The sequence below is a fragment of the Penicillium psychrosexuale genome, assembly GCF_028828465.1.
Source record: "Penicillium psychrosexuale strain IBT 29551 chromosome Unknown utg000002l, whole genome shotgun sequence".
NCBI lineage: Eukaryota > Fungi > Ascomycota > Eurotiomycetes > Eurotiales > Aspergillaceae > Penicillium > Penicillium psychrosexuale.
The window spans coordinates 4,953,797-4,980,637 of NW_026643187.1; the positions used below are offsets into that span (position 1 = coordinate 4,953,797).

General features: G+C 50.7%; 13 protein-coding genes across 13 annotated transcripts; 9 read left to right on the forward strand and 4 right to left on the reverse strand.

Moving 5' to 3' along the window:
* Positions 1-470: 470 nt before the first annotated feature.
* Positions 471-1,670, forward strand: N7518_003013 (NIPSNAP family protein; the record flags this gene model as incomplete). Its single annotated transcript, XM_057183940.1, has 2 exons — positions 471-1,125; positions 1,186-1,670. The coding sequence occupies 2 exons, from the start codon at positions 471-473 to the stop codon at positions 1,668-1,670; spliced, it is 1,140 nt and encodes a 379-aa protein (XP_057045390.1).
* An 883-nt stretch (positions 1,671-2,553) lies between these two features.
* On the forward strand, positions 2,554-4,250 carry N7518_003014 (aminoalcoholphosphotransferase; the record flags this gene model as incomplete). Its single annotated transcript, XM_057183941.1, has 6 exons — positions 2,554-2,693; positions 2,842-2,851; positions 2,925-3,082; positions 3,141-3,187; positions 3,258-3,353; positions 3,409-4,250. The coding sequence occupies 6 exons, from the start codon at positions 2,554-2,556 to the stop codon at positions 4,248-4,250; spliced, it is 1,293 nt and encodes a 430-aa protein (XP_057045391.1).
* A 572-nt stretch (positions 4,251-4,822) lies between these two features.
* N7518_003015 (40S ribosomal protein eS27) lies at positions 4,823-5,433 on the forward strand (the record flags this gene model as incomplete). Its single annotated transcript, XM_057183942.1, has 3 exons — positions 4,823-4,825; positions 4,955-5,017; positions 5,251-5,433. The coding sequence occupies 3 exons, from the start codon at positions 4,823-4,825 to the stop codon at positions 5,431-5,433; spliced, it is 249 nt and encodes an 82-aa protein (XP_057045392.1).
* A 2,149-nt stretch (positions 5,434-7,582) lies between these two features.
* N7518_003016 (uncharacterized protein) lies at positions 7,583-8,002 on the reverse strand (the record flags this gene model as incomplete). The annotated part of the gene is made up of 2 exons (XM_057183943.1): positions 7,583-7,869; positions 7,906-8,002. 2 exons carry the CDS (start codon positions 8,000-8,002, stop codon positions 7,583-7,585), a joined length of 384 nt encoding a protein of 127 aa, XP_057045393.1.
* A 284-nt stretch (positions 8,003-8,286) lies between these two features.
* On the forward strand, positions 8,287-9,159 carry N7518_003017 (alpha/beta hydrolase; the record flags this gene model as incomplete). Its single annotated transcript, XM_057183944.1, has 1 exon — positions 8,287-9,159. One exon carries the CDS (start codon positions 8,287-8,289, stop codon positions 9,157-9,159), a length of 873 nt encoding a protein of 290 aa, XP_057045394.1.
* Positions 9,160-9,412: 253 nt separating this feature from the next.
* N7518_003018 (proteasome regulatory particle lid subunit RPN5) lies at positions 9,413-11,099 on the reverse strand (the record flags this gene model as incomplete). The annotated part of the gene is made up of 5 exons (XM_057183945.1): positions 9,413-10,015; positions 10,067-10,555; positions 10,607-10,843; positions 10,907-10,963; positions 11,019-11,099. The coding sequence occupies 5 exons, from the start codon at positions 11,097-11,099 to the stop codon at positions 9,413-9,415; spliced, it is 1,467 nt and encodes a 488-aa protein (XP_057045395.1).
* Positions 11,100-12,588: 1,489 nt separating this feature from the next.
* On the forward strand, positions 12,589-14,342 carry N7518_003019 (putative siroheme synthase; the record flags this gene model as incomplete). Its single annotated transcript, XM_057183946.1, has 2 exons — positions 12,589-12,913; positions 12,967-14,342. 2 exons carry the CDS (start codon positions 12,589-12,591, stop codon positions 14,340-14,342), a joined length of 1,701 nt encoding a protein of 566 aa, XP_057045396.1.
* Positions 14,343-14,651: 309 nt separating this feature from the next.
* N7518_003020 (uncharacterized protein) lies at positions 14,652-15,188 on the forward strand (the record flags this gene model as incomplete). Its single annotated transcript, XM_057183947.1, has 3 exons — positions 14,652-14,707; positions 14,769-14,850; positions 14,979-15,188. The coding sequence occupies 3 exons, from the start codon at positions 14,652-14,654 to the stop codon at positions 15,186-15,188; spliced, it is 348 nt and encodes a 115-aa protein (XP_057045397.1).
* A 478-nt stretch (positions 15,189-15,666) lies between these two features.
* On the forward strand, positions 15,667-16,464 carry N7518_003021 (2-deoxyribose-5-phosphate aldolase; the record flags this gene model as incomplete). Its single annotated transcript, XM_057183948.1, has 1 exon — positions 15,667-16,464. The coding sequence occupies one exon, from the start codon at positions 15,667-15,669 to the stop codon at positions 16,462-16,464; it is 798 nt and encodes a 265-aa protein (XP_057045398.1).
* Positions 16,465-17,247: 783 nt separating this feature from the next.
* N7518_003022 (putative ribosomal assembly complex component Ipi3) lies at positions 17,248-19,014 on the reverse strand (the record flags this gene model as incomplete). Its single annotated transcript, XM_057183949.1, has 2 exons — positions 17,248-18,612; positions 18,670-19,014. The coding sequence occupies 2 exons, from the start codon at positions 19,012-19,014 to the stop codon at positions 17,248-17,250; spliced, it is 1,710 nt and encodes a 569-aa protein (XP_057045399.1).
* A 1,245-nt stretch (positions 19,015-20,259) lies between these two features.
* On the forward strand, positions 20,260-22,411 carry N7518_003023 (uncharacterized protein; the record flags this gene model as incomplete). Its single annotated transcript, XM_057183950.1, has 2 exons — positions 20,260-21,366; positions 21,422-22,411. 2 exons carry the CDS (start codon positions 20,260-20,262, stop codon positions 22,409-22,411), a joined length of 2,097 nt encoding a protein of 698 aa, XP_057045400.1.
* Positions 22,412-23,114: 703 nt separating this feature from the next.
* Positions 23,115-24,365, forward strand: N7518_003024 (lipoate synthase; the record flags this gene model as incomplete). Its single annotated transcript, XM_057183951.1, has 1 exon — positions 23,115-24,365. One exon carries the CDS (start codon positions 23,115-23,117, stop codon positions 24,363-24,365), a length of 1,251 nt encoding a protein of 416 aa, XP_057045401.1.
* Positions 24,366-25,011: 646 nt separating this feature from the next.
* N7518_003025 (phosphoserine phosphatase SerB) lies at positions 25,012-26,531 on the reverse strand (the record flags this gene model as incomplete). Its single annotated transcript, XM_057183952.1, has 3 exons — positions 25,012-25,335; positions 25,393-25,650; positions 25,707-26,531. Coding segments are annotated over 3 exons (1,407 nt in total), but the record flags the coding sequence as incomplete, so codon positions are not given.
* Positions 26,532-26,841: the final 310 nt, after the last annotated feature.

Genomic DNA, 26,841 nt, shown 5'->3' on the forward strand with positions numbered 1-26,841 from the left:
AACGCCCCTCGTCACAATTACTCCCCTACCGAAAACTTGGGGAAGCTCCCTCCCCGCACATAAGCTGCAACCATTTGAAGTCAGCGACTCAACAGCATTGCGATTGACTCGGGGTGTTTCACACTGTAATCAATTCGCAACTGGGGCAGGTTAATTCTATAGATATTCAGCTAATATTCCCTGGCTTTCATTACTGGTACTGGACATTCCCATACTCTCCGATCCGAAAGGTACTCCGTACACATCCACCCGATCATCGCCCCCTTCTTCAACTCCTCTCCCTGTAACTCCAGCCTAATCCCTGCACTTACCTCTCCACTCTTCTATCTCCCCCCTCTTTACTTTGTTTCTCCATATCTCCCACCCTAAACCTCTTCTCCCAGCTCCCTTGATCCTATATTGTACCTAGCTTATTGCCAACGTCGGATTCATTGTCAAGCTCTCTTCTGTTGTTCTTTCCACATACCATCATGTTGGCTCCACGCGCAGCCCGCTCAGCGCGATCCGTGACTTCCCTCTTGCGACCCTTCAGCTCGTCAGCTGTGGCCTATCGTTCTCCCTCTATTCGAGATATTACAGCCCAGTCGACTGAGGAGTACCTCAGACGGCAGAAGGAGTTCCGCGAGAACTTAGAACAGGCTCGTTTGAGAAGAGAAAAGCAAGAGAGTCAGTCTGTCAATGCTTCTGCTTCTGCTTCTTCCCCCCTCCGTGAGTACGCTCCCACTGCTCCGCAAGTGAGCAATGCGAGCAGTCAAGACAGTATCCGCCCTTTCGATGCTGCCACGCCACTTGATCACAAAGGCCTAGGCTCACTCTCAACGCACCGCTATCTAGGGGATGACCAGCACCAAGATGGTCTGGCCAAACGTGGCCCTTTGTCCTCGCTCATCTACGGCACCAAGGAGGGCCAGCATTTTGATAAGGATATGGAACGCTCCTTCTCAGAGGTCCTAGCCCGCGGCAAATACGTTCATTCTATCGTGATGCACGACGTGAAGCCCGACAAGGTCGATGAATATGTGGATCTGGTGGGCCAGTGGTACCCTCGCATGGCGCGTACCGAGGAGAACCGTGTCAACCTGGTGGGCAGCTGGCGGACGCAAGTGGGCGACAATGATACCTTTGGTAAATCACGATCAAATAACCCAACCATTCTGTGCGCTGACTCTTTCCTTGCTTAATTAGTCCACATCTGGGAATACCAACGCTACGAAGGCTACCACGACTCTCTTCACAGCATCTCGGAACACCCAGAGTTCCGCGAATTTGATGGCAAACTCAAGAGCCTGATTAAGAGCAAGAAGACTTCATTGATGCAGGAGTTCTCGTTCTGGCCCACGAGCCCGCCTCGCCGCCTCGGTGGACTGTTTGAGCTTCGGTCGTATACACTGCACCCGGGCAATCTTCTGGAGTGGGAGACACACTGGCGCCGTGGCCTGAAAGCCCGTCGCGAAGTGATGGAAGGTGTAGGCGCATGGTTCGTGCAAATCGGCGAATTAAACACGGTGCACCACCTGTGGCAGTTTGCCAATTTGGAGGAGCGCAAGATCTGCCGCGAGCAGTCGTGGAGCGTCCAAGGCTGGGCCGAAACGGTTCACAAGACTGTTCCCTTGATCCAGACCATGAAGAGTCGGATTCTTGTTCCTATGCCCTGGAGCCCTGTCGGCTAAATTGAGAAAGCTGAAACGTTTCCTTTGGCTTATTCCTTGGATATTGGCGTCCAGGGAATCTTCATTGTTTGAATGAGCCGAAATTTGCGAGGTGTATTTCCCGAGATTGGTCTTACCTCATACCCTTATTTATCTACTGTCGGGATGCATGTGTATAGGGAACTAGGCCCTTTGCATCCAATTCTGTATTGTGACCTAGGCATTAAGCGTCAAATCCATTAGTCAAGCATCAAACCTCTTTCTTACCTATTAGTTAGACCCCTTTCTCCCCGTATTATTTGAGCACGGATCTCACTCTCAGTCCTAAGCAAAGGCTCTCGGATAACCCCACTTTTTGTTACTGTCAACTTGAGGCCTTTCATTGGCAACGCTTGGGACTCGTAGGCAGATACGTTGGTTGAATATCGACCTACACGTCGATTCTGAGCCGACAAGAACCGAGGGAATAAGTTTGTAGTCAAATCCAGCGTATATCCATCTCGAAACTAATTTAAGACCTCGTCACTTCTCTCCGCCGGCAGAAAAAAAAAGTCAACAAAATACCCAAGTGGCCTCTTTCTCTCTTCAACGCCGATCTTTAATATCAAGCCTCCATAGACTCCTGTCTACGGCTGTTCCTCCCTAACGGAGACGTTTTTTTCTTCCTTTCTTCATCCTCTCTTTCTTCCCTTTGTTTCCAGTACCCTTTCCCGGCGATACCTTCTCCGATTTCCTTCATTATCACCTCTCGGCCCTAAACGTGCGTCTACGACTCGCAGAATTGCCTGAACAGCACGTATTGGCAGGCACCGACAACTCCACCAAATATATGCCTCGAGGTCCGAACCGAGTACCCAGAAAATAGATATCCGCGCGTTCACCGACGCGCAAGACAACCGAAACAATGGTGTACATCCGGCAACATGAATTGGCGAATCTGAAGAACTACAAATATGCTGGAGTCGACCACTCGCCTGTCAGCCGGTTTGTTCTCAAGCCGTTTTACAACAAATTCGTGATTCCTTGCTTCCCAATGGGCATGGCGTGAGTATTTCCCTCCCCTTACTTTTCCCCGGACTATGCATGCATGGGTTATACATTCTCTGGTGGCCTTTTCTGAATACCCGGACGAACTATACGCAACGCAACATGGAACATGGCTGACTTGATTCTTCTTTTTGCGCGTCCACAGACCCAATGCCGTAAGTCTTGCCCATGAGACACTGTTACAATTGCCACGTATAAGAAATATCCTAATCTCGCTCGCTTCGGTAGATCACCCTCACCGGCTTCATGTTCGTGGTAATTAATTTCGTCACCGTCATGTGGTACAACCCGAACTTGGATACGGACTGCCCGCCCTGGGTCTATGCCAGTTGTGCGATTGGCTTGTTCCTGTACCAGACTTTCGATGCCGTAGATGGCATGCAGGCGTATGTCTACACTTTTCCTGAGACAGTTGAGGGTGCTTTAGATACTGACTGCGTTTAGACGGAGAACCCGACAGAGTGGCCCGTTAGGCGAACTCTTCGATCACAGTGAGTTACTGAAGATAGTATAAAACGCTGGAGTTCATGGATTGCTGATTATTTGTTTCTACGTTACTAGGCGTCGATGCATGCAACACCGGTCTCAGCGTCTTGGTCTTCGCTTCGGCAATGAACATGGGCCAGTCCTGGATGACCTTCATCGCTCTATTCGGATGTAAGCCCAGCCCTCCCCTGCCCTTCCACGCATAAATAGTCTCTGACAATCGTAGCAACCATCACCTTCTATGTTCAGACATGGGATGAATACTACACGCAAATCCTCACCTTGGGCGTGATCTCCGGCCCCGTCGAGGGAATCCTCACTCTTTGCACCGTCTACCTATTCACCGCTTACATGGGTGGCGGTAGTTTCTGGCACCAGTCCATGCTGGAGACCATCGGCGTGCCGAAACCTAGCTTCCTCTCAAGCCAGGTGTACAACATGCCCTTCACACAATGGTATCTTGTGTATGGCTCCGTTGTGCTCTGCTTCGCCATCGGCTCGAGTATCATGCACGTCATGAAGGTGCGTCGCGAGCGAGGCCAGGATCCCTTCACACCGCTGTACGGCCTCCTGCCCTTGGTAGCCATCTGGAGTCCCATTTTCGCCTACCTATACCTGCATCCGATGATTTTGGAGAACTACACCATCCCCTTCGGGTTGTTTGTGAGTCTCGTCAATGCCTACTCTGTTGGCCGCATTATCATCGGCCACCTCACTCAGACGAGTTTCCCCTACCAAAACGTCCTGCTGTACCCGCTCGCTCTGGGTGTTTTGGACAGCGCGGGTGCGCTGTTCGGCTTGTGGTCCGCCCCTGTGCTTGGGTATGGTGTTGGGCAGGTGGCATTCGTGTTCGGGTTATTGGGACTGGCTGTCGGTATATACGGTAGCTTCGTGGTATGTTTCCTTCATGTTTCCCCTGCGCGCGACAAGTTGCTGATCTTGATCTTCTTCCAGTTCGATATCATCACCACGATATGCGACTATGTCGATATCTGGTGCCTCACGATCAAGTACCCCTTCGTCGAGGAGACCGAGCGCAAGACCGGTTTGTCGAAGAAGACCAAATAAAGGGATGTGGCGCGATTGGTGGCGCAGTCGTGAGTGTTTCATGGGCTTGTGGGGAATGGCAGTTCAGTCTCTTTCGCCACAGGCGAAACAGCTCAATTGAGGAGGAGTCGGGTATCCGGATTGAAGAGCGCGTTGGACAAATGATGCCTGGCTAATGACTTTTCCAGTACATACTTTAGTTTCCCTTCGGCACATAGAAGTAGCTTGGAGTGGCGTTATAGCGATAGAATATGAGAGTTGTAATATTGCCGTTCGTTTCGAGATTGTTGTAGAAGAAAGTCGAAGCACCTGACTGCCTGCCGCAGCGAGTCCATGTCTCCACTCGAACCAGCGATTGCGCGCGTGCTTACCTCAGTAGCTTACCTCATCAGCCTTTCATTGGTGGAAAGTTCGCCGCCTTCCCGAATAAGGACAAGCGAGGGCACAAAGCGGCACAAAGCCCTACCTCCACCCAAACCGGTCCAAATCCCTCCAGACTTCTCTTAGAAGACCACCTCATCCGCATCACACAAGGCCATCGCCATCAGCGCCATTTAATCAACTATCTCGCTGATCGACTTTCACTCGTCAAGATGGTAAGCCCATTTTCGCCCTTTTCCGCTCGGTCCCTGTTCGATGCGATACACACGGACATGGAAGACCCATACGGATTGTCGATTCGAAAAATTCAACGTCCACCGACGCTAACATGTTGTCCTCGATAGGTTCTCGCGGTCGATCTCCTCAACCCCACCCCCCAGGCCGAGGCCCGTAAGCACAAGCTTAAGGTATGAACCAACCGACCCCCGAAAGAAACACGAAAGAAGAAGTGAAAATATCAACCCGACGAGGGGCGAAACCTGGATATTCGACCTGGACCTGGACCTCCGATGCTCACCATGGAGCAAATGGGAAAGGCACCGAACGACAGGATGATATGGAATTCTTCTGGGAAATGGAAATGGAAATCAAATGTTGGATGAACAATGATGGCTGATTATTGAACTTCTCTCGCCTACAGACCCTTGTGCCCTCGCCCCGCTCCTTCTTCATGGACGTCAAGTGCCCCGGTTGCTTCACCATCACTACCGTCTTCTCCCACGCCCAGACCGTCGTCATCTGCGCCGGCTGCTCGACCGTCCTCTGCCAGCCCACAGGTGGTAAGGCCCGTCTGACCGAGGGTTGCTCTTTCCGCCGCAAGTAAACGAGAAACGAATGAAAAACTTTTTTTTCTTGTTATGTTCCGGTTGAAACGTCAAAGAGAGAATTAGCATGGAGAGAAATTAGGATGAAAATACCAAGACCCGGGGTTGACCTCTTACCTTTTTTTTGATCGTCTCGGCTTCGGTTTTCGGTGTTTCGGGAAGAGAGTTGCTATTCTGGCCCAGTTCCATATACTGGGCTTTCTCTCTTTCTCTCTTCCTACCGGGCTTCAAAATGTCACATACCAAACAACCTTTTTTTCAATATCACCCTTCCCCTACCGAACCACACGGACATTTTTCTTAACTGTTTTTTCGACTGGTGTTGGGTTGTGAGGGGATGCGATTTGCATATGATGTGATATGGCTCTTTTTCCATATTATATCAGTGTACTGGATCCCCTCTTGAAGAAGACAAAATTTGAATGTGGCCTTTTGGGCTCATTTCTCATCCTATTTCCACCCATTGCTTGTTCTTTCTTTTGCATTTCACGGTGATGATTAAAATCTCAGCGTTGAATTCTTGTTTTCTTTGCGCGTTATGACAGATAGAAGATGGAGTGCCCCGACCCTGTCAATGACCCCCACAAAAGATTCAAAAAAAAAAGCAACTAGCATTCTGCTAAGGGAGTTCCGGATATCTGGCACAAAAAAGGCACCTTGCTTGACTTTGTGCTCTGTTTTATGTTTTGATTTTCTGCTTTCTTGTGCTTGGTGTATTAAATGTATCTGCGACTACTGTATATCGGGTTCTACACCTCTATATCATGAGTTGTACCTCACATGGCTGCCAGTTGTAGATGTATAACCGTAGCTCGACACTGTCAAGCACTGTATACCGTTGGACGGAGTAGTTGTACCATAAGATATCCAATATCCTCTATGCCGAGAGTCTAAGATTACCTGGGGAACTCGATTGTCCTAAACAAGAGTTGCAATACAGATATAAGCTGTATCCTCCTAAGGATGTAGTTATCATTACCCCTCAGGATGACTGCGGGTCCCGGTGTTCCCCACCTCGCGCACTGCGCTTGTCTGCTTTGGTGTAGGTTTCAAAGTGACGAGACAAATTTATATTCTTTGTTATCTTGTCTGATACTCTATCTTGTTAACCTTTGTAGAATGTATACCACCTCAGGGATATATATGTTATGGGTGGGAATCCCTGTCAAGAATTGCCTGCGAATAGTTTGATGTCTCGAGAAGCGACTCGGGAAAAGATATAAACACTCATTTACATATATATTGCTATTAAAGAACTACAGACGAAACCCGAAATTGCACTACAAGGAATTGACATAATGCCCTGAAGCCAATGTCGCTCCTTCCTCTGTGACAGATGTAAATAAAGAAGGCAAACAATGTAAACTGGAAGGTGCGATGTGACATTGACATTGACATTGACAAGGAAGGTGCGAAGGAGGGTGTCGCCCTTGAGGAAGGCACCGTTTGTTGAGGGTATAAAAGGGCCCCTCCCCCCATTTCTCTTCTTCCTTTCTTCTTCTCTCCTCCCCATCCCTCTGACCACCATCTCACCGTAGCCCCCCGAGACAGCGTGACAGAGAGACCCGTAGCACATGCTGCTTCGCCTACCACAGGGATCATAACATTACCATTGTTATGAGGTCCATGTAGGTCTGCATCAGATATCAAACCGAGCGTTCTCGTGGATGTTCCTGAAGTCGTGGCTCTCATTGCCATTTGACAAGTCCCACGGAATACATGTAGATAGCCATAGCCGAGTTGAACTCCTAGACTTGATCTCCCCACGTATTCCAATGTCTTGTTTGTATCACAGAATCGTTCGCGCTGAGGTCCTCGCAGATCGTTCTAACACGACGGATCCCTCCCAAACGCGTAAACCGAAGGCACCCTCTTCTCCTCTGTGCATATTAGAAGAAAAATACCAAAACTTGAAGGATCAAAAGAAACTGAGCCCCTAGTTTCAATCAAGGTTGTATGTACATATGGATATGTCATGATACGTTTCTGTTTGTGTACTTTGTGTACAAGAAGCCCCTGGACAAGAGTTGCCAGTAACGAAGAGAAGATAGAAACTCAAGCAGAGTAAAGCCCAGCCTAGCTCGTCTTGATCTTCCCATCCCCTTGGATGGATATGTAGAAATAAATAAAAGACTAAGCTTTGAACTCTTACTGAATCAAAATGAGCGCCTTGGCCTTGATCTCGGGGCCGAAATCAACAGGGTTGGAGGGGTCGCCGCCGGTCAGCATGGCCAGCTTTCCAGTAGTGTCATTGATAAGCGTATTAGCAAACATATTGCGGCCATCGATCTCGTCTACGGCTACCTTGGCAGCGTTGTCGCCGGCAGCGTACTTGGCAGCGTCGACAGCCTTCAGCTGGTTGTGGCTGTTGCGAACAAAGTCGTACAAGAAGTAGATTGTTGGGTGCCGGTTAGGGGGATTGCACTGAGGGTGGGCTTCAAAGGCACTGTTTCAACTTGTTAGCAACATACTACTATATTTCTGCGTGGTGGGGTTGTAGGGGGGAACATGCTCAAGTAGAGCCTGCATCTTGGCATTCATGTCTTGAATGTTGATAGTATCAGACATGATGGCAGGTTGTATATGGTATTTGTCAGAATGGAAGGTAGAATTGAGACCTGAATCGGATGTTTGCTGATGTGACGAAGCTGTTTACATTTGGAATTTCCTAAATAGGACCCCCGCACTCCGCCTTCCTCTTCCTTATCTCTTATCGGGCTTACATCGGAGAAAAAGCGTCCTTTTCTTCCAAGGTTCTACTCTTTCCTCTTCCAATGTATAAAGCATCCCTCTGCTCCCAGCCTTCAAAATCCCTCCTACTCAAACCTACCCAAACCCGCCTCCTAGAAACAATGGCCCCCACCACCCCAACCCCAACCACAACGCGGAAACCGCTCAAACTGCTAATGCTCCACGGCTACACGCAGTCCGGCAGCATCTTCAACTTCCGCAGCCGCGCTCTGGTAAAACACCTCCAAAAGTCCCTGCCCCTCTACGAAGTCTCCGCCGCATACCCAACAGGCCCGATCCGCCTCCAGCCCAGTGAGATCCCAGGCTACGAGCCCTCCCCAGAAGTCAACCCAGACGACGAAATCGAAGCCTACGGCTGGTGGCGGCACTCCACCAGCGCGATACCGCCGCTATACGCCGGCATCGAAGAAGGGTTCGCGACTGTAGCGCGCACACTGAAAGAAGAGGGCCCCTTCGACGGCGTGATCGGGTTTTCGCAGGGCGCGGCGCTGGCCGCCATGGTCGCCTCGCTGCTGGAGCCCGGCCGGAAGGAATCGTTCGAGCACTTTTCTAAGATAAGCGATGAGGGGGGCGCGGGCATGGATTTCCCCGCGTCGTTCGCGGAGGACGGGTTCCAGCATCCGCCGCTTAAGTTTGCGATTTCTTACTGTGGGTTTAGGGCGCCTGGGGCTCGGTACAGGGCTTTCTATGAGCCGGCGATTCAGACGCCTGTGTTGCATGTGCTTGGGTCTTTGGATGCGATTGTTGAGGAGGTGAGGAGTCGGGGTTTGGTTGAGGCTTGTGCTGGTGATCCGGACAAGAATGGGTTGGTTGTTTTCCATCCTGGTGGTCACTTCTTGCCGAGTAAGCGGCCGTATCTTGATGCTGCTCTGACTTTTATTCGGGATGAAATGGATGGTAATGGCGTCTTCTCGAAGAAGAATGAGGCCAAGGAGGTGGAAGAGGATGTGAATGACATGGATTTGCCATTTTGAGGACGAAGGCTGTACATATAGACGGAGCTAGATTTAGATTTTTTAGACCATGCTTACATGTAGCACATATACACCCCTACCCTAAGAATAAAGACTTGATGATTGGTACTGTCATGAGACTGAAATTTGTTGTGTATGGGTCATATAAAGGTCAATGCTGCGACTTCACTACTCATGGGTCTACCGGCGAATTATTTTACACGCGGTGGCAGCAATCCCCGCGCCCAAGTCCTCCACATTCATCTCAAACAACTTAATGCGCCTTGCCCATGTCACTGCGAGTGGGCTGAATACGGGCCATCATCTCCTCCTTGGTGATCAGATGATCGATCCGCTCGAGCAGACCCAGCAGATTCTTCATGTCGCTGCTCCACTCGTTCAGAACGTCATCGGCATCCCGGGGTTTGGCAAAGTTGACCAACCGCGCGGGTCGGTCGATCTTAGCGTAGATGGTCTTCGATGTGACCAAATCACTAATGTACTTCTCCGTCTCTTCCTCGGTCAGATCCAAAAGCTGGGTCAGACGGCCCATTTGAATGCGAGTGTAGTACTTGGCCACTACACGGACATTGTGCTCAATGACACGCTTCCGCAGGTCTTGCCACCTCTGGTTTGCTTGGTTCTCCGTAGACTGCTTTGGCTCGGCGTCGAACACGTCTGTGCTGCATAGATGGGGGCCGAACTGCTCAGCGACCATAGGCCAGCGCATCAGCTCGGGGATGGTGAACAGCTTCAACAAGCGGGATTCCTCGGGGACTTGTGACAGCCGTGAGTCTTGCTTGATGCGGTGCAAGAGGTCGGATTGTTCATTATCATAGGGAGACAGGACGACGTAGTACACAATGCGGGCGAGTGACTATAGTTGGGTTAGTGGCAACCTAAATTTGAGACAGGTAAGTTTACTTACGGCACGCAGCTGCTCTGGGTTGTTCTCGACTGCTTCCGTGTCCAGGACTTCCCGGTAGTTCTTGCAAACCTCGAGATATTTGCTATCATGGTTGGCCAAGATAATCTGCTGTTCGAAGTAACGAAGCTTGAGATCTGTGACGTCGTCATCCACCTCTATGGGTGCCTCATCAGGCCCACGGGTCTTCTCTCGCTCCTCTGCCTCCTTCTTGAGCGTCTCGATCTGCTCAGCCGACCTCTTCGGCTTGCGGTTGAAGTACCGCTTGTTGATCTTGCGGCTGAGAATCTGAGCCTGGGTCCAGTCTCCGCGCTCAATGCACAAAGAGACCTGCTCCAGAATGAATTCTGTCTTTTCCCGTCTCGTCATTGACCCAAATGTCTCCACCTGCAACTCACACAGGATGTCTGCTGCCGAAGTGAGATCACCTTGGGTCTTCTTGATATTTGAAAGTATGCGGGTAACGCGGGCACGCTCTACTTCAACAAAGATCTTTGCGAGAATTAGCACCACTTCGGTCAAGATCAATGGTTCTCAGCGTACCTTTCCCTCGGTCACTGTGCGCAGAGTTTCGATAACAGACAACTTGACCTCCAGGCTGGGTGTGTCATCCAGGAATGTCATCACCGTCTGCACCATCTTCGTTGTGGCCTGCTTGAGTTGGGCATGTTTCTTAGATAGGAGCAGCACTTGGTCGTTCAGAAGGTTCCAGTCGCCGGAGTTCTTGCTGATGGTGACAATGGCAATCAGGAGTCGCGATGTAGTGGCAAGATCGGATGCCTGAATAAGAGAATCTTGATTAGTTTGGGTGGAGCAGTAATGGAGTGGCACTCGGCGTCATACCTGTCTGGATTGCTTCTCCAAGCCCAGCAGCTTATCGACTGCTCCCTGGACATCGGTCTAGAATCATATACGTTAGCATCAGCTTTGATATGGATATCGTGTCCGGATGTACCTTTGCGAGATCTTCCGCCTCCGGGATGAGCTTGTCGGCATCCTTAGTGAAGTCCTTCTCGGGCTTCAGCAGGCCGGACATGATGACGAATGAGGCTGGGGGGCCGGTGAGTCAATTTAAAATATTAATAGGTTAGTTGGTAGAAAATTTCTTTGAGCAGGTTTGTTGCGCTTGACAACGTGAGATTCGCGGAATGAAAAAGGATGATAGAGATGATGCTTGTAGCTCCGGTGTTGCGCCCTTACGAGCTGGAAGCTCCGTCCCACGTGACCGAAACATCGCCTTCTACTCTGTACTTCCAGTTGTCCTCTCGTCTAGCACTTTGGAACATCCCACGAGTATATTCCAGTCTGTTATGGAAACATATGTAACTGGTCATTTAAGCCAGAGTTAACAATCTATATATTGTTCTCTCATCTATGTTCCTGTTCAACGAAGTTAAACATGCCATAGCGACCAATAGAAGAGGCTCTAAACCGAATTTTCAATACCATCTGACCAGCCGCCAGAAGCCTCTACGGCCATAAATAATAATCTTACTATAAATCGTATAAATCTACATTGTACCTGGCTGCAGCGGCATATGATTGTGCGTGGCCTTTGGATCATAGATCGTGGTGTTTTCCCGAGGTTACCCTATGCTTACTCGGGCTATACCTAGTTAGAACTAGTGTCCAATGTAGCATATCATATCCCGATCTATATCCCGACACATGTATGAGCGACAGAAGAGCGATTGGATTAAACAATGAAACAGGAGATACGCTATCACTGTTTCCATGAAGCAAGAGTTTGCCCATATTGTTCTCAAGAAGAGGTCTCGACTCGTTACATGCGACTTGACATTTATGTGCACGTTAGGCTACATACTGCGTGAGTAGTCATATCGCAGATTGTACCTTAGTTGTAGGAAGGAATATATCTGAAGAGATACCATTCTACTATTCTTTCTGATGTCCTCAATCTTATTTTGAGCCAAATGGATCAGATTTCCAAGTCCTACGTCGTCAAGAAAGATGCATATGCAGTTAAAGACCACGCACATCTCTTACTTGCGCACTCCCACTAAACTACTTTAGGTAAGTATCCCTGCACTTCCCCGGTATTCAGAGTCACGTGGTGACAAGCACGCAATTGCCTTTAACCGTTTTAGGCAATAAAGATGTATAGAAAATTTTAGAAAGAGTTGTGCGTTTGCTATATATGAGTCAATGTATAAGTTCGACCTCAAGGACCTTTTTCTGACTCTTGATCACCTTTACAAACCTTAGGGTTTCCTCTAAGACCGTCAATTGTGCCAGGATCATCCCCCACTTCGATAATCCTTATCGCCCGTTATCACCAATAGTGACAGGCCTTTTACTCAGTTTTGATATTCGTCGCTTTCTCCGCGGAAGTCTAGAAATCACTTCATTGGGTGGTCTTTTTGTTAAATACAAGCTCCAATTCTCTGGGAGCCCCGGAACTCAAGATCCTTCCGCAATTCGGTCTCCATTACCTCTCTCAAGCCGACATATCTCTTACTAGATTTATTGGCGGGGCTTGACATTTCGTTCTACTATACTTCACCATGAAGGACGCCTCATGCGATCCTAGTCCAACTGCGCCATTTATGGTTGCGTGGAATACCGACTCACAAGTCCACTTGATTGTCGGTTCAAATCCTCTTGCCGCCGCTCGATGTGCGAGGAGCCTCGAGGTCGGCGCAAAGCCGATCATCATTGCGCCGGAGACCGATGACATGCATTTCACTCTATCTGAACATATTGCCAATGGCTCTGCCCAGTGGGTTCGTCATGGATTCCAAGACGAGGACTTGACAACCCTGGGCAGAGAAGAAGTTGATCACATTGTCGACTTGGTTTTTGTCACTTTGGGCAGCAACAGCTCATTAAGTATGACCTGCTTGTACAGTTCACCAACCGCTCTTACTCACATTTCCTACTAGGTCCACACATCTCGAAGCTTTGCCGGCGGCTCAGAATCCCAGTGAACGTATCAGATGCCCCCGAATTATGCTCCTTCACCCTACTTTCCACCTACTCAGACGGCCCCCTTCACATTGGAATCACTACTTCCAGCCGGGGGTGCAAGCTTGCATCCAGGCTGCGGAGGGAAATTGCTGCCTTCCTACCCCAAAATCTTGGAACGGCCATCGACAGAATTGGTGCTGTGCGGAGACGGCTGTGGGAGGAGGACAATGCCGCTGGGCTCGCAGAAAACATATTCGACAGAGAGGACGACGATAGTACAGGCCAAAAGCACACCTTCAACAACTTGGTCACAAAAGGCGATGCTGCCGCCGCAAAGACAAGAAGGATACGCTGGCTGTCCCAGATCTGTGAATACTGGCCTCTCCGAAAGCTAGTATCTATCACCGATGCCGATATGGATGCCATTCTGAAGGCCTATACATCTGGCAATGCCACCATAAATGGCACAAACGACGTCGATACCCCCTCAAAGAAGGGGAAAATCGTCCTCGCAGGCTCTGGCCCCGGTCACCCAGATTTACTCACTCGCGCCACCTACTACGCAATTCACAATGCCGACATCATCCTCGCAGACAAGCTAGTCCCCGCGCCAGTCCTGGACTTGATTCCTCGCAGAACGGAAGTCCACATCGCACGCAAATTCCCCGGCAACGCAGACCAAGCGCAGGAAGAATTCCTCATGATGGGTCTAGCAGCTTTGAAGCAGGGACGGCAAGTCCTTCGCCTGAAACAGGGAGACCCATACCTATATGGACGCGGAGCGGAAGAGTTCGAGTTTTTCAGAAAGGAGGGCTATTCCCCGGTAGTGCTACCGGGAATCACCAGCGCCATGAGTGCATCCCTCTTTGCCGATATCCCAGCAACCCACCGCGGCGTCTCCGACCAGGTCCTTGTTTGTACAGGAACCGGCAGAAAGGGAGCTGCTCCAAACCCTCCCACCTACGTACCTACTCAGACTGTGGTCTTCCTCATGGCTCTTCACCGACTTTCTGCTCTTGTGGAGTCCCTCACTACCTTCCCTGCAGAAGACGCTGGTTCGCAGTCGCGCAAACTCTGGCCCAAGGAGACACCCTGCGCGATTGTCGAACGGGCATCGTGTCCAGATCAACGTGTTATTCGCTCGACCTTGGAGCACGTGTGCTTGGCCTTTGAAGAGGCAGGATCACGGCCACCGGGGTTGCTGGTCGTTGGTGCAAGTTGCCACGTGCTGCACAATCCCCAAGGCCAGCGATGGGTGATTGAAGAGGGCTTCCATGGACTGGATGATATCCGCAACGAAGTGGCTGCGCAAGTGGACGCCGTCGCTGTGTCCGTGGACGAGAAGCAGTGATTTAAAAATTTCTTTATATATATTTCCGAGCGACGGTTGCATGTACATAGACAGCATTCAGATACCCCTAGAAACGAGATATACATGATCATTGAAAAGTATCATTATTTGAGACCAATTAGTATTTTGAAACACGTAGACTAATGTTGTATACAATGTACACCTACTTTACTCCGTATACTACGTACTAGTACTACGTGGAAGAAAAGAACAGGGTGAGGCTAAAAATAGTGGAACCCCGGCCCGGCGACGTTGATCACTCCACCTCATTCACATCTTCAATTCTAACAACCACCCTCCACCACAACCATGTCTGCCAAAACCCCAAAGCCAGTCTATTTCTCCAACGGGGAGGCTCTTCAGAGGTGATTTTCTTCCTTTTTTGCAATGACTAGAGACCCGATTTGCTGACCAGTGTGCCCACAGCCCCCCGCTCACCGTGCGACTTACCCGCTTTGTCGAGAGCATTTACTTCTTCCTCGGCCTGTACTTCACTACGCTGTTCTCGGTAGGTACCTCTTGCAGACGTGACTATACGCGACATATCTATACGCGACATATTGTTTTCACCTTTCTTCTCGTTTCAGCCTGCCTCTCTTTCATATTCCGCAACCGGATCAATCTGACCTATTCTAGCTCGACTCATACGCCGCTGCCGAGAGCTCCTCGTTCAACATCAAAAACCAGGGAAACAAGTATACTACTCGCCCTCGCTGGGGAGGTAGCACAACCTCATTCGGTGGAGGTGGTGGTGGAGGAGGTGGCGGCGGTGGTCCGGGATCTGGTCCGCGGCGCGTGGGACGTGTGGATGATGTTCGTGGACCGGAGTGCAAGAGCTGCCAATAAGCGAACAGTCAACGCGATTGAATCGCCGCTTAAATATAGCGCCGAGGAGAGAAAATAAGTTAATGGACCAAGATCTCCGGTGTCAGGGTCCTTCGTTTTGTCGTCTTTTTGGCCAGGAAGCTTGTGATATGCGACTACAATGCACTTTTGATATTCAGCGGAACCTTGTACTATGCTACAACAACCTTCGAAATACATATACTACGGGTTAATGCTCGTCTATTGAACTTGATACATCACCGGAACTTACCGAAAGTGATAGCCCAAGACACTCCTTAGCGCCACAACACCGCCTCTTCAAGGTGACATCCTGTCAACGGGTCGTCATGATGATCATAGAAGGCCCACGTGATAGCCCCTCTGTCTATGCTAGCCTTGGATAGTGTAGTAGGAGACTTGGAACACATTCCCGGAAGGAATCCCTAAACCTAGCCGGCGACGTGCTATCAGCCCAAGGCATACTACACAAACCGCTAGCATGAGCGCCATCCCATCAACAGACGCCGAATGGGCGCAAAAGATAGCCAACATGAAGGAGAAACTGCCGAAACCCTCGCTGTCCCAGCCGCCAATTCCAACACAAATCAACCGCACAATAGACCACACCCTCCAGATGAGCCCAGTGGAAGACGCACAGATCGAGAATCTGTGCAAAGAAGCCCTTAAATACGAATTCGCCGCCGTGTGCGTGCTACCCGAGCACGTCGCCCTCGCAGCAAGCCACGTCAAAGGCAGCAACACAGCGGTCGCATGCATAGTGGGCTTCCCGGAGGACGCGCACAAGACAGCCGATAAAGTACGCGACGCCAAAGAGGCCGTTGCGCAGGGCGCCACCGAGCTCGACATGGTGATCCGGTACAACCTGCTCAAAGAGGGTCAGTACACGGAGGTATACAAGGACATTCATGCGGTGCGTCAGGCCGCACCGTCGCCAATCATCCTCCAGGCGATTCTGGAGGCGTCGACGTTTGAGAGGGACCAGCTTATCGATGCGACAATCGTGTCGTGTATGGCTGGTGCGGACTTTATCAAAACTAGCACGGGCCGGGATGGCGGTACGAGTACTGAGCATGTTAAGCTTATGCACCATGCGGCGGAGATGTGTGGGTGCTCTTGCAGGATCAAGGCTAGTGGCGGTATACACAATGCTCTGACTCTGTTACGCATGCTTAAGGCTGGAGCATATCGCATTGGAACTACTGACGGGGTTAAGATCATGAAGGAGATCGATGAGGGGGAGATTCTTGAACAAGGATCAAGCCATGCGGTGGCGTGAATTTTTCCTTTTCCGAGTTTCTCGGAGTGCGTGTCTTTGACGTTATCAGGTTAATTTTTTATGTTTGGCAGTGCTATATGCTTCATGCCCAACAGGGCATCGAAAATCCTTACTGTTCTGCTTGGGACCCAATATCTCTGTATGTAGTATGTAGTTGTGAATAGATCGACCCCCTGCGCATAGACCCGACGGGAGGGACCGGCGCGAGAAACGGGAAAGGAACCTAGATGATATACACTCAAGGGTTGAGACCTTGCTAAAGCTCGATTGCCATAGAGATGCGCCCTTGGTAAACAAGAGAAGAGAAGCTTGCAGAGCTTCTGTGAGACAATTGTACCCACCCTTGCGCATCTTGCCATGAGAGCCCTGCAAGCCCTGCATTACCCCTTTGGGGTTGCCTCGCGAACACCCTGACCGAAAATGAGACCATCCCCTCCAAGGTATTTACCTCATCTTGTAGATGTGAGACCCTGTTTTCAGAACCAGCTGATTATTGAAACAGCATACGAAGTAGCTCGTAAAAAGTTGGACATAAGCCTAAGCTGCTGCCCAATGAAAAGAACACACTTAGGGTTAAGGCTCATCCATTCAAAGACATAGATGAGAACCGTCTCAAGGCGATACGAAAAAAATATTGGGTAATGAATTGCACTCATATGCATAGTCATGAACGTGGCGGACATTTTTATTATTGACCTGAAAGCTCCAAAATGATATAGTATATACTAATCCAAAACCCTGCGCCGATCCATTGACATGCCAATCAAAAATCCAAGGCTTTTTTTATTCGTCGCTCTGATCATCCGAGTCACTGGTCACAGCACCATCAATGTCCATCTTTTGAATGACTGCATCACCATTGCGACCCTTCTTCTCGGCAGCGAGCCAAGCTTCCCGTTTCTTCGTCTCGTGTTCCTGCTTCCTTGCTTGCCGCAGGACCTTCTCCTGTTGTGCGGCCTCCTGCTTCTCATGCAGCTCATTGACATAATCCTGCAGATTGGTGAGCTCCGAGCGCAGCTGTACAACCTCATCGTCCGCATTATGGCGAGCAGTCTCATTCACCGCAACCTTCTTCTTGAGCACAGACACCTCATTTTCTAGCTCGGCGACCTGCGAATCGCGGGCTGCTGTGTCTTCCAGGGTCTCCCCGGCGGGCGCGGTGCTTGAGGCAACGCGGGTAACTTCCGCATTAGCAGGCTGGCGGAATGCCGCGAGCTCTGCAAGACCATCTTCGATCATGGAGGTAGGGAAAGAGGAGTGAGTAAGCGCCTGAGAAAATTGTGTTGGTTTGCGGGAGTCGGATGGTGCGATGATCTGCGTGTGGAACATATATTCTGCGGGGACGGCGCCAGGGGCATGATTCGCAGCCGAATGGCCACTATCATGGCGCGGCTTGACAATAGTGTGGGCCTTCCTCTTCAAATCCGAAGAAGGGTGAGGGATGCCACCCGGAGGCAGCATGACCAAGTTAGTGATCGGGTGCGTGTAGTCGGCAACTGATGATGTGTACTTCCGTCGAGCGACATTCCAAGAAAGCACCTTGCCATTCACGTGGCCCGAGAGTAACGTGGTTCCATCATATGTAAGGGAGATTGTCTTCACGGAGCCTGTTTCAGCCGAGGGAGGGAGCCAGCGGTCCTCCATGGACACCTGCGCGGGTGTTGATTGTAATGAAGGATCGTGAAGAGGATGCTGCGCAGACTGGCTCCGGTAGAAGTCTACCGATTGAATGCTGCCGTCTTCATATCCCACGTAGAAAGCCCGGTCGACCGGGTCTAGAGCTACAGATGTTGCGGATAAGGGAAGGAGGAAGGTTCTCAGTGCACGACCGGTATGATAGTCCCACGCGATCGCAGTGTTGTCTTTTGCGGTTGATACCACGATGTTATGGCGGCCATTGCTATGTCCTACAGCCAGGGAGGTGATGCCTGCGCGGTGGTTGGAGAAAGTTCGGATTGGCGAGTTCGTAGGTTGGCGAGTCGCGCTGAGAGCGGGTTTGGAGAACGAGAGAATGCCAGGCAAGGACCAGACATGTACACTGGCATCAGCGGAGCCGGACAGGATAAAGTTAGACGTAGGGTCGACGACGAGTGAGGTCACTGGTTGCAGATGGGAGGCGGTTGTGGCTACTTGGCGTCCTGTACATGTCTTAAAAAGTTGTTAGACGCGTGGCATTAGGAAATGTATCAATCAGATCTGACATACCTCCCAGACAATTAATCGACCACCCTCGGTGCCCAAAACCAATACATCACCATACTTGCCCCCAGCGACAGCAATGCTGCGTATCCGCTCTGGAAATGGAACAATGCCCTCTTGGTTACCCTTCTCCCGGTTGTACACGTGAATGACAGCCTTGTCTGCCTGGGCGGCAAAAATATGCGACGGGCTGACAGCTAGACAATTGGTCAAAGTTGAGCTCTTCTTGAAAGTCGATCGCAGTATCGATGAAGGTTGCAATTCATGGACGCAGACCCCTACATCTCTGAGTGAGGCTGTCGGAGCTTTGGCGGATGACAGCGTCGACGCCACAAATGATTCAGAAAGCATCAGGAATGGAAGAATGAGGCTGTCATACGAAGTATGGGAGGTTGGTTTCGAAGTTGTCCATTCCTTCCGAGGGTTTTTTTTTCTTAATCGATTGATAACGAAATGTTTGCACTGTTTGGACTATAATCTCCGGACTCCAACCATCCACGGGCCGGGTGTGATCTATCCTAACTAACCAATTTGGCTTTCTAACTAATGCAACCTACTTAAGATATCCCCGATCTTTCTTCATCATTAGACAGAGCGAGTGTTTCAAATGCATCTATCGACTGATTGTGCCGTGTTGTGTATGAGACCCACCAGGGAGTTCGATCTATCATTATTAGTCAGCGTCATATAGGTCAACCAAGCTCAGCTGCGCCGGTCTATCAATCAAGATGAATCTGTTTATCAGGCTATTCAGACTCGAATTGCGTGCCCATGGTGACCAGGTCAAGCCCTCATCAGGCATTTATATCCAACCCTCCATGAACTATGCTGATATGTACAACATACAATAACATCGGTATGAACCAGATTCATGCAAGGGATAGCCCAAAGTTGACAAGAAGGGGTGGATTGCCGTTGCGATGAGACACCAGATCCAATGAAGACCCGCTTTAATACACCCTCTGGCCGATCCTGTTGCCCTTCTCAAGGGCCTGATTCGCCATGGCTGACTTCTCCCCCCTCTTGCATCCCAAATGTCTCATTCCAAGTGCCCAGTCGGACCCAGCTATGACGAGCTGAGGCAGCGGATGGGGTCTCTCCACGTTGACGGGCTCCCGCAGGACGAAAGATTGAGATCTGGAGCCAATTGTTGCCCATCGTTGTCCTGGTAGCTCATCTTCTTTGGAATGCAAGGACGACGCGACCTCATTCCCACTATTATTACATTGGCCCGTGCCTAACACAACCCGACTGCAAGTGTTCGTGCCAGGCGACGGACCCTCTTTTTATGCTCGAAGGGGGAATCGTCCCGTTGAACATTTTCCGGCTTTCATGGCAGGGTTGTAGTCCTGTCAAGGGATGTGCATTTGAGCCCGATGACTATACCCACCTTAAAATTAGCTGACTAGCGCCACACTCGCTGTATAAGGACATATCGAGCCCCTGCAGGGACTGATGCCCATTTGTTTTGACTTCAACAATAAACAAACTGGATTGCAATCTCATCTGGGTCGCTCTTGTGCAACACGTTTTGCTTTTTTTCTTCGACATTTCAGACCAGGATTCTTACTTCAGCCGCGAATACCATTGTCCAATATGGACTCTGGTGCGACAGAGATGCCTAGCCATGCATGGTTTCCGGCCCGGATCCAAACGCATATAAAAAATCAGGGCTCCAACTCGTCCTCACTGAGCCACGATACGATGCCAATGGCCGAGCCAATCCCGTCACCGCGCCGATGGTCTCCCACCTATACACCCCGCAGGCGAAGCAGACAGATGCCCTCACTATCATTTGTACCGTCACCAGTGATGCCGCGCATTGAGTCGCATGACTTTTCGACCTCACAACCACGGCGACCCGCAGATCGGGGGCCAGGTTGCATGTCGCCTTTCCGCTCTGTTCGAAGAATGAAAGAACCATTTCAATTAATGCTTCCGACATCACCGGCGTCTCTCGATGGTCCTCCTCCCAACTTTCCTGAAAGGCCAAGCAGGCCGTTCACAGCGGCGGCGGATCGCACATTACGAACATGGCGCTCAGACCAAAACCTGACTTGTGGCAGCTTGGAGGGATTTGGTCTTCTACCCAGCCCGCCTATATCAGAATCACGCCCCGCAAGCACGGGTCCTGAATTATCTTACTTTGATGCGCAGTCCTCGGATGGTTCAGGTCGATCAAGTGACGGGCAGGATAAGTCTGGTACCAATAAACAGGAAGTTTCTCCGACGGTCGCGACGCTTGAAATCGGAGAAAGAATACAATACACAGCATACCGTCCCCCAGATTGGAAGAACCACCCGCGAACAGATGTCATGAATGTTCACGAAGCCCACTCAGAGTTCGTACGCCAGTGCGAGTCCAGCAATGAACGGGAGTCATACGTCCAGTCTCCGAAGAAGATTGCACCTTCTATAGCATCCCCAAAGTCAGTGTATAGCGAGAGAGTGGTGGTTCCCGGGAGCTCGCCAAGACCACAAAGACCCCGGACTGGGACAGTCTCGAGTGAAGCTAGCTGGGTGCCGAGTAACTTCTCATACTGTGAAAGATGGCTGCAAGGTGTTCCCGTTGACAAGGTGGACGATCGAAATACCATTACAAAGGAGTTCACCAATCGGCGTAAGTGTCAGATTGTTGAGAATGATCCTCCAATGCCAAAACTGGACATCATCCCGGGAGCAAAAGCCCTTGAAGAACCTGTGGTAAGTCCAACAATCTCTTACTGTGAGGTACCACTGAAAGCTAACCCCCATCTAGAGATTTGTTGTCGCTAGCAAGACGAAACCGAAACTTGTCGACATCGCTCGACAATCGTCACCATCGCCTCCACTGATTCCACCGCCATGCTTGCTGCCAAACACCGTACCGACAACCCCAGATCAGCGTCAAGAGGAAGTATCCGCATTTAGCCCGGACACTCCGCTCGATATGTCTGATAGTGGCTATGGGACTCGCAACTCTGGGTTTTCCTTTGATAGCTATGATGATAGCAAAGTGGATCATGACGACGACGATGCGTATACCGATCCAGGGTCACTGACCTCTTCGGACAGTGTCGGATCGACTGTGATCTGCGAGAAGCCTGAACCCGCGCAGGGAGAGCGCGGAACAAGCCCACAACCGGAAATCAGATCAGGCAGCGTGAGCCCCAAAGCATCATTCCCAACAACGACTCACTTACCGGGGCCGACGTCTATCATATCCGAAAAGGAGGAGGAAAAGCCTCGGATATGGCACCATGACTGGACCCTGGACGATCATGAATGGACCCTAGATGAGTTGGAACACTCTGTCAAGGATTTCCCTCGCCATATGCTCCGCCTCGCCTCCCCTGTCATGGTATTCCTTCGCAAAAACGACGAGAAGACCCTCATTAAACCCTTCCGCACTATATTCCCCGATGTGACAGAGAACCTACTCGACTGTCTCTGTGCTGCGCTCCTCGCTCGAAACTACCTCCTCTCCCTATCAACTATCCACCGAAACAAGCCGGCCATCCCACCGCGCGAAGATGTGTACGCCATCGACGGCGTCCCGAAAAAAGCATACACCACCCTAGGAATTCAGCTACCATCTGGCTCTGCAACCAAGCCCAAAGACCCCCTTTTCAGCTCTCGCAGCACCGAGCTCCAGGGCCAACTCGAGCGGATAGTGGACAACTTGCTCTTCGCCATCTGCGGCCGATCAGATCCTACTCTGAAATCAGCCGTCGAAGTTCTCGCCCAAGTCCTCGAAAGCACTGCTTAACATTGATCACTCCTTGCATCTAAAATTTCCTTGCCCCTGTTCATCTCATTCTCTCTCTAAAACAGACTGAAGCTCATACTTCGTTTTGACCTCTCCTTTTCTCTGCAATTCTTCCCTGCACTCTTTTCCTCAAGACCCTTTTCCTACTGACTGTCCTCCTTATATCCTTTCATATCTGTGTCCCTACCATTACTCGCTCTAATCATTGAGTTCTCTTTGTCCTTATCTGTCCACAATTTCCGCTCTGTCCATCTTTCTACTCTCTTTCCATTCTCTTTCTACTCTCTTCCTCTTTTTTTTTTTTGCTTTTCTCATACCCTTGCATCGCGCGGTACTTGGAACTTTGATAAATTCGTGCGTTTGGGATCAAGCATTAGTTAGTGTTTCAATAGCATAGCAATAGCAACCATAATAATAATTGGCATCATCATCAACTAGTATTACAAGTCCCTAGCCATGCAAACAAAGTCGCCTGTACGTCTTATTTTTTCAAATGACTTCCAATATTCCCCCTTAACAATTCGAGGAAAAACAAGATATCGTATTTATTCCAAGTATAACGTCAAGGATAGACTCTCGCCCATGGATACTTTCCCGATCTGATGGGCGGCGAAATTGCTTAGTCATACTTTCCCGCGGGATCCATTGCGCAGACAAACTCCAGTTCGGCTTTCACCGGTTGAACTTAGCACACTCACACATCATGGCAGCTCCAACAAGAAGTCTACGGCATCTGTCGTCTTTCAGAACCACCATATCCCCGGCCTCAACAGTAATTACTCCCATTGGCCGCCGAGGTTATGCTACAACGGACTCCTCATCCGCCACGAATACCCCAGGAACTACACGGCGGAAACCTACGAAGTTCCAGGATAAGCTGAATGCAGGACCTTCATTCTCAGACTTTGTTTCAGGAGGCCAAGATGAACTCCTTGACCCAGCGGAAGCCTACGCCCTTAAGACCGCGCTTGTCGGCCCTGCCGGCCGCAAGAAGGAAATGACTCGTTTGCCCGAATGGCTGAAGACTCCCATCCCAGACTCAAAGAACTTCCAGCGCTTAAAGAAAGATTTGAGAGGATTGAACCTGCACACCGTCTGCGAGGAGGCCCGATGCCCCAACATCTCCGACTGCTGGGGCGGCAGCGACAAGTCCTCCGCCACAGCTACAATCATGTTGATGGGCGATACCTGCACGCGCGGGTGCCGCTTCTGCAGTGTGAAGACATCCCGAGCCCCCGCCCCGCTCGACCCGCACGAACCCGAGAACACCGCTGAGGCCATCTCCCGCTGGAGCTTAGGGTACGTGGTGCTGACGAGTGTGGACCGCGACGATCTGGCCGACGGCGGCGCGCGCCACTTTGCCGAGACAGTTATCAAAATCAAGCAGAAGAAGCCGAGTATGCTGGTCGAGTGTTTGACGGGTGACTTCCGGGGTGACACGGAGATGGCGACATTGGTCGCGAAGTCTGGACTGGACGTTTATGCACACAACGTTGAGACTGTCGAGGAGCTTACGCCCTTTGTCCGTGACCGCCGCGCCACGTTCCAGCAGTCTATTCGTGTGCTTGATGCTGCGAAGAAAGCTGTTCCCGATCTTGTCACGAAGACCTCGCTCATGCTCGGTCTCGGCGAGACGGATGACCAGCTCTGGGATGCCCTCCGCCAGCTCCGTGCTGTCAACGTCGATGTCGTGACCTTCGGCCAATACATGCGCCCTACGAAGCGTCACATGGCTGTTCATGAATACGTGACTCCTGATCGGTTCGAGATGTGGCGCCAGCGTGCCCTTGATATGGGCTTCTTGTACTGTGCCTCGGGCCCCTTGGTGCGAAGCAGTTATAAGGCTGGCGAGGCGTTCATCGAGAACGTTCTCAAGAAGCGTCGTGCTGCCCCTGGCAACGCTGAGCGCACTGTTGATAAGAGCGCTGCTATCACTGACGAGGCTACCCAGTGAGATGGTTTGCATCTGAACAAATCGATTCAACTACTCTGGGAATCTTGTTTTCTTCTCTTCTGGCCACATATATGTCATTTAACCTTTGGCGTTGTCTTTCTTGCATCTTCTGGGTTGTTGGTTTCGGGGTTTTATAGAGGGATTTGTCATTTTCAACAGTTCAACATTTTAACACAGGAATTGTACTTTATATGAACATTGGAAAAGTCATTAGTGGCCTATTTCTGTCTATTCCTAATTTCAAGCCGTACGGAAAACAACCCAGTGATGCTTTTCTTATATCAAATCTCAAAATGTGGGCCTGCTCCGTTCCTAACCCACTACATCCCGCCGCCACCCGCCGCACGTAGAAACCGCGCTAAAATGCATACGCTATACAAGGATTCCATACTCCGTACTACATATGTTTTATCCACGTCGGCCACAGACTCTGCTAAAGGCAAGGACCGACATAAACTCCACAACTCTCGGACACAAGAAAATCTCCAAGTCCAGCCCGGCAACCAGCTATGAGCGCCGATTCAGGCTAGACTTTTCGAGGGGTATAGTTTATCCAAAAAAAAGTTATATCAGGGCAAGATTCGCCAGCACACGTAGTGTATACTCTACTGAAAACGGCGTGTTGCCTATTTAACTACTCAAGGACTTATTGCACGTCGGAGGTCAGCTCCGCGATGTCCTCGTTGTCCATGCCGAGCAGGTAGAGGATATCGACAAGGCTCTCGCCGTTGATGCGGACGGGAGCTTCCAACTGGACCTTGGACTTAGCGCGCCAGGCGACGCCGAGGCCTGCAGTGTGGAGCATGAGGAGATCATTGGCGCCGTCGCCGACGGCTAGGGTTTGCGAGAGGGGGATGCCGTGCTCGGCGGCGATGGACTTGAGCAGAGCGCGCTTGTGCTCGGCGTCGACGATAGGGTAGGACGGCACCAATTTGCCGGTCAGGGTTTGGGTGGCCTCGTCGATTTCGAGCTAGATGAATTGTCAGATCGGACGAAATGGAGATAGTAGGAAACAGGAGAGCCTTACGTGATTAGCAATGGCAATGTCGATACCGAGCTGCTCGGCGAGCCATGCGGCCAGGGGCTGGAACCCGCCGCTCACCACTGCGATCGTGAAGCCCAGAGTCTTCAATGCGCGGCAGAGCTCACGGGCGCCCTTGGCGATTGTCAGGATAGACTTGAGCTTCTCGAAGACGTCTGCGGAGACGCCGTTGAGAAGACTGACGCGTTCCTTCAGTGACGCGGTGAAATCTAGTTCGCCGTTCATGGCGCGTTCAGTGATTGCCTGCGGTGATGTTAGTCGCTGGCATAGAGAATTGAAGTATGTCAAGAAGGACTTACGGAAACCTCCTTCTCGACACCAATAAACTTGGCAATTTCGTCAATGCACTCATTTTCAATCAAGGTGCTATCCATGTCAAACACTGCCAGGCGCTTGTGTCGACGGAAGACGGTCTCCTTTTGCAGAACAACCTCGACGTTCCACTCGCGCTCAAAGCGCCAGATGCTTTCATGCTTGCGCAGATCCGGGAAGGAAAGATAGTCCGGGTTTGGCGGAGGAGAGAATGTGACCTCCACGACGCGGGGGTGTTCGTCGCGGTCAAGACAGCGGTGCGAGGTGTTCATGCGCTGATAGGGCGTGGGGAGGGTTTCCAAGATCTGAAGGAAGTTGGTCAGGCACAGCTGAGAGACGTATGGCCCGTACAGGTGATCCAGTGGCTCCGGCTCTAGGGCAGGCGGCTCCCGTGGGAATTTGTCCATGTCTTGTGTCGGGGCAGAGCCTTTGGGCACCTCGGGAGCTGGGATCTTGTCGCCTGGACTATTCTGGGGCCCTAAATCGGGATGGTAGTGGGGGTGAATGGGGTGGTTTGATTTGTAGTAGATGGTCGCGACGATTTGCGACGTGCCGGTTGGAAGAGGGTTTTCTTGGTGGTTGAAGATGCTATGAATGATGCCGCTGTCGGTGACCCTATCCGGATCTGGCTTGATTGGATTCGAGCTAAGTATCAGGCGATCGTTCACCTGGTTAGCCAGAACCTCACCGATGGTTTGACTGATTGGAGTGATTGGAGCCATCGGTTTGTACTGCTGGTGGTCCTGCAGGAATGAACTGCTGCGCATTTGGCCGAGGGACGGCCTGGTACGGGTAGAATCTGCCATAATGTACTACTAGTGAAGCGATCTGGTACAGAGTTATTCGCGAGTGGAAGCTATCTTGACAGATCCCACACTTCCGAAGTCAAAAACGACTTGCGCCGGATCGGCACGTGGGACTCGGTCCCACCAATACACACGTGACTGATGTTCCCCTCTCACGTGAGCTACCGCTTGGCAGAATAATTGTCAATGAGGTGATAGAAATGGACCACCTCCAGGAATAAGATGAGCTCAATTTTGGGTATAAGCACCCCGTCAGATCCACCATGACTTCAGGAGATGACTTCAGAGTCAGATCTATCTATTTATGGATACAATA